Source organism: Pelobates fuscus, chromosome 6 (assembly GCF_036172605.1).
Source record: "Pelobates fuscus isolate aPelFus1 chromosome 6, aPelFus1.pri, whole genome shotgun sequence".
Classification (NCBI taxonomy): Eukaryota; Metazoa; Chordata; class Amphibia; order Anura; family Pelobatidae; genus Pelobates; species Pelobates fuscus.
Genome location: NC_086322.1, coordinates 91,450,406 through 91,462,632, shown reverse-complemented (window position 1 = coordinate 91,462,632; position 12,227 = coordinate 91,450,406). Strand labels below are relative to the sequence as shown.

Sequence of the window (12,227 nt, the reverse complement as noted above, 5' to 3'; positions counted from 1 at the left end):
CTTTCCTACGGGAAGGTCTAATTCACGCGCGCATGCGCATTAGGTCTCCCCCCCGGCAAAGGAGGAGCGTGGGTAGAGCCTGGCTCTGCACCGAGGGACATTGGCACTGGATTCAGGATAGTGGCTGAAGGGGTTTTAACCTGCGTGACACAGGGGGGGGGGGGGGGGGGGGGGGAGGGGGAGTGCAATGGAGGGGGGCACTCCAGGAGCCTATAGTGCCAGGAAAAACAGGTTTGTTTTCCTGGCAATATAGAATCCCTTTAAATCTAACAATACTCAAAAATGTTATAAATTTGCGTCTACTATCACTTGCCACTTAAAAATGTTTGTATATCTACTAAAAGTTTTGTATATCTACTGTAGTTGTGACTACCAGTATGTAGGAAAGACCTCAACGAGTTTAAGCACTAGGATTAGCGAACACATTAGAAACATCAACAATGGCTTAGTTAATCACAGTGTATCAAAAATTTCTTGGAAAAACATGGATTGGATCCAAAATCTTTGGAGTTTCATGCTATAGAAAAGGTTAATATCCATTGGAGAGGTGGTAATATTGCATACAAACTTTGTAGACAAGAAATAAAATGGATTTTTGAACTTCAGACATTAATTCAAAAGGGTCTTAACATAGACATTGAAATAAGTACCATTTTATAATCTACAATTTTTAAAAGATAAAAAAAAAAAAATCAGAAAATCACATTTAAAAAGTTTTTGAGCATTTTGAGTTTATGGACAGTCTCACACAGATGATCGCCGCCGGAGCTAAAGAAGGGACCGCCAGTTCAGAGTCATTCTCTAAGGGCTCTGTAAAGTGTGAGTGTTCCATTTTTATTGTACCACTGTTATATTTATGTATACAGGTAACACTATGGTTCCTCTGCTTTGTATTTATGTTATACAGGGTCCTATTACGAAAAAAGACCCACTGCATTACATTTTGCCTTAAAGCCTGCAGCACCCCTTCTATAGTCAGGACATATTTTGCAAACTAGATTTATTTCTAAGAAACAAGTTCAGTCTGCAAGTTTATTACCACGCACGATAAGTATTGAGCTGTAGATGCATGTCTCTAACAATATGATCATTTAAAAATCATAGGACATATGATATAATCACCATGTTAGAGTAGAGATTGTAGCCGTATTAATCCAGTGATGTGAAATAACAGATGAAATTTGTATCATGTAATATGTTTTTTATTGGAGGACCAATATTTTGGAATGACTAGTTTTTCGGGAGAACCTCCCTTTCTCAAGTTTAAATCATTTCTGATGCGAAAACAACACAGAATTCAAAGTTTTTACATTTAATCAACATGATATAGGACTTATACATGTACATAAACAAACAGATAATGCCCCCATATAACTAGGAACCATATCTAAGAACACAGTAAATAAATAGCATTTATTTAAAATAGAAATGGTATAAATGCTTTTCGGTGAGCAGGATAGGATTTGAACTTCTCATGGTAAAACTCATGACATAGGGCAGCAGTCAATGCTTGGCAACACAGAACATATAGAACCACCAACCACCACGTAGTGTTCACAAGTCCAAAAACAATGCTAATAGACACGTATATCAACAGCTCTGCAAAATAATGTGGGCAGGACACGTTCTCAAACCAGTCTCCGTGGGGTATCACATGGTTCATATTTATAACTTTTCCTGAAATACAGATTTCAAAGAAGAAAAATAAGCACAGACCATTACAATGTATCCATCTATTATGCACAGTGGTGGACTTCTCATAGATAATTAGCATGAACTCAAGAATTACAAATAGAGGAGTTAAATTAGAAAATGAACCTGGAAAAATTGACTCCCTATGTTAGTGGATCTCTCTGCAACCTGATCCCTCCTACACTAGATAGATACACTAGTTCCAGTCAAGAATTTTTCTTATCCCATAGAGAACTGTCCAGCAGGAGTTTATGGCATATGTTTCTTTTTCTCAAACTGCAGTTCTACATGTCGTAGGATAAATGGAACTGCGCTGTAAATTGACGAGAACTATAAATTGCTACCAATTTACAAGCAGACCTGTTAAGTATATACCACACAGTGCAATGCACAGGTATTAACAGCGCTAAGGTCCACACATACACAATACCCTGCAAGGAGTAGAGAGCACTCAGGACAGGTTGTGCTTGTGGGCATATGGACAAAAATTGGATAAAATTAACACAGGCAACCAGAAAATGATAGGGAACCAAAAGTAACAAGAAAAAAAAAAAGCTAAAAGTTTAAAATTGAATATTTAGTCTCATCAAATCACAATGTTGTTTCTTTGTGGATATCATTTGAGCACAGACTGTCAGGAACAAACCTCTAAAAGGGTCTTTCCTTCCTTCTAGACACAATGTTTTACATGCATGTAAGCATCTGGTGTGCAGTTCCACTGGATACCTGTATCTCAGTCTGCAGCACAGATTATCACCTTGGACAACAATATCAGGAACCAAGTCTGTACCACATGCTGCCAGGATATTAGGGGTTTGTTGACAGTTTAAGAGTTTATCAATACTTGCTTAGACGTTCAACTGCAGTGATAGCACCATCATAATATTTTCATTTATTGGGCAGCATTTGAAACTTATTGTTTGGTATAGTTGTTAAAACAAAAATAAAATGTCTTACCGGATTTATTTTTCCTGAGTTTGGCAAGGATAACATGACACCTGGTCTGATGGATGGAGGCCCAGATATAAAGCATTAGTCCAATGGCATGGCCCCAGTGACCTTGCATGAGAAGATCTCCCACAGAGACTGTCAATAACAGAAAAGGTACATGTTTATACCAAAAATTACTGGTTACAGTGAATGATGCTACGTGACCTTAATCTTTGTACCTAGTTAGAGAGGCATTAAAATTGTGTGATGTATTCACAGGACCTGATTATAACTAGGTGATACAAAACAAATGTCACCTCCCCCCCCCCTGTTTTTGTTTACAGAGTGGGCATGTGTCATGAGATTCAAAAAGAGAGTGGCCGAGGGGGCATGGCCGACCAAGAAGCAGACAAGACGCATTTTGTGGGGCTACAATACGACCCCGCAAATAGGAGTCAATTAAATCAAATTACGGCAATCCCTACACAACCCTCTTGACGCACTCCCCAGATGACAAAATAGGACACAAACACAGGCGACACCACACCCAAAGCCAGTCAGACTCCCCGACATCGGGCTCTTTTTCGAGAGGCTTGCACCACTACCCCAAGCCAAAATGGTGCCCGAGGCCCAGCACACCCTGGAGACTTCAGAAGACTATGAGGAGGGGGAATATCTTACCTCTCCTTGCCCAGGCGCAGAGTGACAATCTTCAGAGTCGGAGGATGACTTCTCGCCTTCCACGAAGGGAGATATCAAGAGACTACTAGTTGAACTGTGGCAGGTCTGGAAAACGGAGCTCCTCAAGACCCAAGCTGAAATCAGCACTGTCCATAAGAAGGTGCAGGCAATGGAAGAGAGGGGGGCCTCTAACCTGGTGTGTAAGGCTTGCCATTTGACTTTTGTCTCAATGCGTTGTTGGTCTCTAATCTGCTAAAAAGGTCAGTGGTGACTCTGGAAACACGGCACCGCCTCCAAAACATAAGATTTAGAGAGGGGTACCTGAAACCGTGGGCGACGGGGACGTCCTCCAATTTGTGCTAAAGGTTGTAGCCTCCATGGGCCTCATAGGGAGTTCTGAACCGTCCTGCATAACCTCGGTGTTCCGTGTGTGGAAATCAGCTACTGCCCCAGCGGCAGCACCAAGAGACGTTATAGGTGTGACAAGAGACATAATGGCAAAAACGGCCATTGAGAAATGGGCACAGTGATCCTGGAGGGGCACTGGATCATTCTATATAACGACCTCCCATTCTCTGTCTTAACGGAAAAAAGGCAGCTGGCTCTGATCGCCAAGAGACTGCGAGAACACTCGTTAAATATCGGTGGGGAGCAGAGGGATCTCTGCTGGTCTCAAGCGGTGACAAATCGCACACACTCACTTCTGCTGAAGATGCAGAGTCACTCCTTCGCAATCTCAGTCTCCCAGAGGGACCACAGGCGGCTCCAACAAAACACGCTACAGCGCAACCAGAGGCTATCGGATACGGAAGGAGCAGATCGAAATACAGCAAGGGACCAAGTGAAAGCTCAATCCGCAGAATATCATCTAGGCCTCCGTAGGCCGAACTCTCCCAAGCAACCAGAGTTTTTACCGTAGCCCAAATCTGTCTCTCAGTCAGTATAGGCTTACCTAAGTATTTCTGTAGCTGTTCCTAGTGTTAGGAGCTTTCAATGTGCATAACAGTGAAAGTCATGTTTGATCGATCATTTGTCTTGTGACGGACCGCCTGCAAATGGGGTACCTTGTGACGGGTACCGGGTACCTTGTGACGGAAACGCTGCTTCCTAATACTTGCGAGCACCATAAGCACTGTACTGAAACACCATAACCACCGTAAACCACACGAACCGCCGCAGCTTGGTTGGGGGTCTCGCTGTCCTCCACCCACCCTGAACCCAAGAACAGAATCCAGCTTCCAGTGGGTAGACCTCTCCTAGTCCAGAGAGCATAGCAGGAACAGCCCTTATAAGAGCTTGTGATTATGCTCAGGGGAATATAGTGATTATAGCAATCCCAGAGTGATTGTAGCTCTCCAATCCCTCAAACATGAGCCAAGACTTCATGAAGGGGTAAACGAATCTCAGTTTAATGGGAGCCACACTTGGCCTTATATGACAATCCCCAATGCATGTGGTGGACTGATTTGCAACTCCACAGACCAATAACAATAAGGTTACAAGGCACAACACTCCCACACACAGCACACAATCCCTCCCCTCTGCCTGGGAGATAATTGGATCAGTAACTGTACTAATTCTAATCCAATTATCTCCAAGCACAGAAAAAACATTATTTTTTAAAACACCCCAAACGTACCCTAAAAATACATAGAACCCCACAAATCACACAGATCAGTTATGGGGTTCACGAATTTCCTGGAAGTCATTTATTTGACCGACCGCAGGCATGGTCCCATAGCCGAAATTAGTTCCATAGAATCACGGCTAAATGCCGCTGGAGGACCGACCAGGAACCGCAAAGTTTTCATGCCAAAAATAGTTCCAGGGCATTCATGGCTAAGTCCCCCTAAAGTCTATTCGCGGTTTTGGTCAACGCGAACAAGATGGCCGCCACCTCGTGGTCGTCCATAGAAATTGCGGCCACCCAGACGAACACTTAGAAATTGCAACAATGTATCAATTAAGCTTAACAAGCTCCAGGGTGGTCTCCAGTTCGTGCGGCTGTTCGGTACTTTTGCCACATGTCTCAACCTGATATGTTACAAATCAGGCTGCGTTGCTTGGTGTACCTACCCATACCCAGCATAATGTTTCTTTATCCTTTTGCATCTCCCAGACAATGGAAAAGCTGTATACTATATAAACAAATGCTGATAAAATGTAAAAATTAAAAAAAAAAAAGTGGCCCACTTGCTATTCATCCTATCCAATGATGTAGTACGGGGATAATAATGAAGAGGAAGCACCCTGTTCTCTTTTAAAACTCCTTAAAGGATTAAAGATAAGCTATGGTATCCATGTACCTTTAAATACAGGAAGCGGTCACTATCCCTTCCTATGTCCTCAAAAAATGCAGCAGGGATGCCAAGAGAAATCAATATCTAGCATGTGTTCTCAGGACCATCTAACAAGGGGAGCACACCTGAATGCTTTTGAAGGGGACATTTATGATAAGCATGACGTCCCGGGACTCCCACTACTTCCCATGTGTAACAGTTGGCTCAAAATGGGCTAGACAAATCTTTATCTCTTGGCCCATATAAGCAGCATCTATAAGCCTTATTTTCCCTCAAATAGTGTGCGTGGGAATGCCCTGACTCAACATAAACACACAGTGCACAAGGAACAATGGAGTTACAGTTTATCATTATTATTAAACCACTTACATGCTTTGGTGTCCAGCCGTGAATAAGAAAGTATAGTTATTCCAACTAGCAAGTAATAGATCAGGCCAAAACAATACTGAGCCAAATGGATGACGCCACTGGAGAACACACTCACAAAGAGACACTCTACTAATCTTTGAACGCTGTGAAGCCATATGAGAGAAAGAGCCAGCATCGTTGATAGTTCTTCACCTGTTCTTGAGAGAGGAAAAAACAATCACATAATCCTGCACATGAGATTACTTGTAGGTTTCCACCCAAGAGCAAAGTTAATGAAATATAGAACCAGCGATTATTGGATCATAAATCTGTGTCAACCCCTGTCTGTTATACTATGTTATTAGACATGTAGTCACCCAACAGATACAGGTTTCAATTTGACTACAGGCAGTAGTAATTTTGCAGTATACACGGCTGAGCAATTAATGCAGTAATTTCAAAGTTTATTTTTTACTATTTTTGCATTAGATTATCTATTAAATTATCCGCCTGTTATTTAGTGGTCATATCAGGTTTCCAAAAAACTTGTGGTGGGCACATTAAACCATAAAGCATGTTCTGACTGACAGTGCGAACCCTTCCTTTACAGGCAATACAGGACACATATATCTATGGCCTACCCCAGATTAGTGGGTGTTACACCCATGGGAACATCTACTACCATTAATTCTGTCCTCCTCCTGTTTATGATGTGCTGGAGGAGTAGCTGAGGAGATGATTCTGTATCTGGATACCCTTAAAGCGATAGTTTAGTCACCTTAAGACACCATAACAACTTCATCTAAATGAAGATGTTGTGGCACAAGGAGGCCCCAGTTGCACGCTTACCTCAAAGGGTTAAACCATTCCCGAACAGTTTAACCCCAAAGCTGCCTCCAGTGGCAATCTCCAGGTGGCATCCAGCTTCTGTAATGGAAGTGCGTAGTGCCGTAAGGCAGAGGCGCTGCTGAATGGTTGAGAGCGGTCAGCTGAAGCTCTCAGCCAATCAGTGACTTACTATTCACAAAAAACTGGCTTGGAAACAAAGGCTTCAGACAAGAGATTTGCAGCTTTTGCAAGCTGTTTTTAGATATACCCCTAGTGTAAAGATGCATAATTGTCACAGTGACAGTGACAGTCACTACAGGTATTGTTAGACAGCATGTAAGCATTGCCTTTTCTCAAAGACAGTGTTCACACTGCTAAGTCTCAACGGACAGGGAAAATCTCTTTGCCACAGAATCACTAGTCCTTACCAAAACATGTGCACATCATGACACAAACATACAAATTATTGCAAAGCAAACTTAAACAGTATGAACAAACAGGCCTATTGACATAATACTTTTGTGTAAGCTTTTCAAGTGGTTTAATATTTTTGGATAAACTTTTAAAATCATTTAATTTTATGAAAAATATTTTAATACTTTTTTTTTTAGATATTATATATTTTTTGATATTTTAATATTTCGGGGGGAAAAAAAAACATTTAAAAAGCTCATTCAAAAATCTTAAATCATTTGAAAATGTTATCCAAAAATCTTAAAATCGAGGCCACAGTGCACTGACTACATATCTATATAACCACACATTTAGAGGTTCTTTGGTCCTTTTTATTGATTATATTGGTTAATCATTAAGTGTGCATGCTATTTTTATTTAAAAAAACAAAACAAAACAAAAAAAACTAGGTAAGATACATGAAAGTGTAAACATACCTAATCAAATGATTTTTTTCAAATTAAAATATCAAAATATATGATATATAAAATAAGTTTCAAAATATTAAAATACCGTACTTTAAAAAATATGAAATCGATCATTTTAAAAGCGATTTCCAAAAAGCAAACCAGGCCTGTTAGGTTATTAAGTTCAGAAAGCTGTAAAGGAGATTGCACCCTCTAGTGTCCTTTTTAGGCCATTACACTAACAATACTTGAAAGCAATGCAGATCTCGATAAGTAGATGTGCATTTAAAACAAAGACATATCTAGAACATGTGACAGAGCTCTTTATTTTCAAAATAGTATTTTATATATTTTTTTCCAGATATCTGTAAATATTTTAATAAAGACATCTTGAGTTGATTAAATATGTTGTACTTGTGGATGGTTAGGACCAATATATGATAGTACCATCAACCATAAGAACCACTGGAGTATGAGAGGGTTCCACATGTAGCAGCCTAGTCTAAAAAAGGTATGTGATTTTATATATGTGTTTTAAACATGGTGTATCAAAATTTTGAAGGACACTCTAAGTACCATAACCAGCTCACTGTGGCAGTTATGGAGCAAATAGTCCCCTGCACCAAGACCACATACAGTTTTACCCTTCTGCAGCCGGGATGTAACTCCACCTCCGTCAGTGCCATCAGTCATCCTAGAACAAGAGTTATGACAGTCTAATGTGAATTCTGTGCATATTGGACATCTGAATGATTGAAACGGATGTCCAATGCCAGCCTTAAGTCCTTGACATCTATCAACCTCCAGTGAATTAGGTTAGCGGATAATTATTTAGCTGCAGGCACTGAAACTGAGGTAAGTTTTAACCTTATTATTTTATATTCTTTTTTTGAGGGGAAGGAGCAGGATAGCAAAGTTTACTCTAATCAAACACAATGTTATGGAAACACTGTTCTTTGGTTGGAGTAACCCTTTAAATGCATTAGAAAAATCCATTTTGAAGTATCTATCTTTCAGACAATTATAGAAATTTTTTGTATTCTCTAAAACTACTCCTTTGAGCAGAGCTATAGCTTTAAGCTTTTCCTTGAGAATCCCACTGGCTTGTTTTGATCACAATAAGACCTACCGTGAGTCCCCTTTAACAATATTAGGTCCTGTGGACCCCCAGCAAAGTTTTTTAGCATAATTATGTGTTTCTATTTTAGTGCTGCAGCAGAGAGGGGTACTTTTACACTTGAGCTATTATCAACACATTAATTACTCACCGGATGTCTGTTGAGAATCTTCCCTGATTAAATAATGTATGGACTTAATCCATTCTGGAGTTTCAAAGCCTAACAGCCAAGTCCGAACGAGAAGCCAGAGCAGAACACCATTCCAGAAGATAGAAACGATGTAGAAATGATAAAACCATCTATTGAACAAAGAATACCACCATGATTAGGTTAACGGTTCAAAGAATTAGAAATGGAGGTATAGTTTAGATTGCTAGGATGTTACTACAGCTGGGGGAGAAAAAAAAAAAAAGAAAAAAATTACAGTACTTTGCAGATCCATCCAGCATGTTTTCCCCAGACATACCACTTTTATACAGGATTACGGTCTGTTGGCCAAAACATTGTATGCTGAATAGTCCATGATGATCCTAATAAACTCCTTTTATGCTGAAGACTATATACTGTTCAGACACAATGCTTTTGGTGATATCCGTATTCTATCAATTTACTTTGGCGCAAGTTGAAAATGTAAAAGAAACAAGGACTTTTCCCGACACCCAAAACCCAGTCTATCTACAACCAAAACATGTCTTCATTTTGATGGGCAGGACATGACAAGAGCAATTCATGATCTCCAGGAATAAATTCAATTCACCAATCAAGATGGAATGCCAAAGGAACTGCCTCGATTAGATCATTACAGTAATACATCCGAATCCGCTATTTTACTTAACCGCAGTTGCATTTCGTAATGGAACCGCACAAGATTTCAACACCACACGCCCTGTCTACTTATGAAATCACGTGTATTTTTGTGTAAAATTGATAAATTAACTTTATCGTGTACAGTGCATAACGTTTCAATTATAAACTTGCATCCACAGTGTTCACTAGAAATACACAGTGTCTGCTGCTTTCCACAGTTTCAGCCATTAGCAGAGTGGGCTTACAACATATCCCTGTCCTACTGTATATTCCCAACAGCATAATTATTTGACAAATGTAAAGGTGGAGGGTGAGGGGTGAAGTCACACTCACATGACTTAGAATAGTATATAGTATAGATACACGATATAAAACCAATACAAATGCTGGGTGGTTTGTCTGTATAAAGCAGTGTATATAATGTTATGGCAGGTAAATAAGGATCAGCTTACCACTGGCATCCAAGCCAGAGAGTATAACAAAGTCAGTCCCAGTAATAGCAGCATCTGCTAACTGTTCATCGCCAACTATCTGGTTGGTAAAAGTGTACTTTAGAGTCTTCTATTATTAACAGTCATTATTAAAATACACCTTTACCTTAACTTGTTTAATTTTAGGCTGCCCCCACTTCCCCAAGAATTAAAGGGACTCTCCAGTGCCAGGAAAACATCTGTTTTCCTGGCACTGCAGGACCCTCCAGTGCCCCTCTCCCTCCCATCCCAAATCCCATGTTGCTAAAGGGGTTGAAACCCTTAAGTGACTTACTTGAATCCAGCGCCGATTTCCCTCGGTGCGGGGTCAGGCTCCGTGCACGCTCCTCCTGGAAACCAAATGCGCATGCGCAACAGTGGCCGCATGCACCCATTATACCAGTGGCTGTCTGATAGACAGCCACTAGAGGAGGACTTATCCCTGCAAGGTCATTATTGCAGTTTATAAAAACTGCAATAATTACACTTGCATGGTTAAGGGTGGTGGGAGTTAGCAGCCAGTCCACCCCAATGGCTGGAGTGTCCCTTTAACTAGATCACAACTTTAAAAGCATCACAACTTTAACCCATTAAGGACACATGACATGTGTGACATGTCATGATTCCCTTTTATTCCAGAAGTTTGGTCCTTAAGGGGATAAACCTACTGACTTCACGTTATGAGTGTAAAAGTAAACAGGCGTCCAGATGTATAAATCCCCACCTGGAAAAGGGATGAGCTGTACATATATACCATGGAGGCCAACGTTGTGGCACTAGACATGTTTCATGGATGGACTGCATTATCTATCGGTCCTGTAACATGTCTGACTGAACATCACAGCAAGTCTAAGGCACAGATGTGTGGCTCAGCATTATGGGACTAGCCGTTTACAATAGAGGATAAGCCTCAACGAAACGTCAAATAATAAAATGCACAAAAAACAAAAACGCCAGTTTTTGCAACGTAAAAAAAAAAAAATTCTTAAAGGGACACTAAAGTCACCAAAACCACTACAGCTTAATGTAGTTGTTCTTGTGTCTTTAATCTGTCCCTCCACACTTTTCAATGTAAACCCTGCCTTTTTTGAGAAAAGGCAGTATTTACATTGTTGCCTACTAACACTTCTAGTGAAAGTCACTCAGAAGGCCTCTAGAGTGCATCCTGAGTCAGTGCTGCACTGTACGCACACCTACGTTTAGCGTCTCCACGCGATTCAATGCAGCTCTATGAGGAGATGCTGATTGGCGCAGTATGGCGTTTTGCCACACATACGCAATAGCCTCCCAAAGCTTTCCTATAGGAAAGCATTGGATTGGCTGAGATCATCAAGATTGAAGATCGCAGTCATGGAGGCAGTGCCAGCTGCGGCGACACCAGCTAAGCGTGGGGGAAAAAAAGGCGAGTAAAAACGCCTTACCCATTTGACTGGAGAGGAACCAGTCACCTAAACACACACACACACACACTAGCTCAAAGACACACACGCACACTCTCACTGTGTGTGTGTGTGTGTGCGCGCGCATATATATATATATATATATATATATATATATATATATATATACACATACATTCATACATACATACAGCCTTAGTGTTGTGGAATAACATTGTGCATAAAAACAGTAACAACGAGTTAACTCACAACTTACCTTTTAGGAACATCTAACCAGTGTAGCCAGGCAGGTCGCTGCAAGCCAGTTTTTGTCTTTCCGTATCTGATAGCATCTTGGAAAACGTTACAAAGTAGAGTCCTGGTGGTACTCTGGCTGCCCAGCTTGTGTAGGAGCAAAGCCAGGAAAAACATCAGAGCTAGAGTTATCCACACCACGGCAATCCAATGCCAACTGCCATCAGCCAGCCAGTACATGGCTACAATGACACAATAATAAGTTACATAACCCCCAGCACTGACAGATATTACGGCTGCCAGGTGGACCGATTTAACGATCAAACAGACTTAGTGTACCCATAGGAAGCATGCAAGACAATGGCAGCGGACATTTTACTGGAGAACACAATTCCCAGGCAGAGCTCCGTGTGTACCTCTAGTGTTTAGAACGCTAGAACCTTGCCTGCTACATAGACGTTCTCACGTGAAACATTGTGATCGCTGGGTTTGTGTAAATTATTATAATTTTTTTTTTTTTTTTAAATCAAAATAGTTTGCCCGTGCGTTTGAATGCATT

The 12,227-nt window shown here is 40.8% G+C and overlaps 1 protein-coding gene across 1 annotated transcript; it reads right to left on the bottom strand.

The window, feature by feature from the left end:
- Window positions 1-1,292: 1,292 nt before the first annotated feature.
- On the bottom strand, window positions 1,293-11,996 carry SRD5A3 (steroid 5 alpha-reductase 3). Its single transcript, XM_063459978.1, has 5 exons — window positions 11,691-11,996; window positions 8,908-9,056; window positions 5,973-6,164; window positions 2,650-2,778; window positions 1,293-1,677 (listed from the first exon to the last, which is right to left on the bottom strand). The coding sequence occupies exons 1-5, from the start codon at window positions 11,906-11,908 to the stop codon at window positions 1,418-1,420; spliced, it is 948 nt and encodes a 315-aa protein (XP_063316048.1). The 5' UTR covers window positions 11,909-11,996; the 3' UTR covers window positions 1,293-1,417.
- Window positions 11,997-12,227: the final 231 nt, after the last annotated feature.

Excerpts from the sequence above, each read along its gene's own strand:
- SRD5A3 (XM_063459978.1), bottom strand. The coding sequence starts at position 11,908 with ATGTACTGGCTGGCTGATGGCAGTTGGCATTGGATTGCCGTGGTGTGG. Across the intron at positions 2,779-5,972 it reads ACGGCTGGACACCAAAGCAT|TCTCTGTGGGAGATCTTCTC; the intron begins GTAAGTGGTTTA and ends TGTTATTGACAG. Across the intron at positions 1,678-2,649 it reads ACTCAGGAAAAATAAATCCG|GAAAAGTTATAAATATGAAC; the intron begins GTAAGACATTTT and ends TCTGTATTTCAG.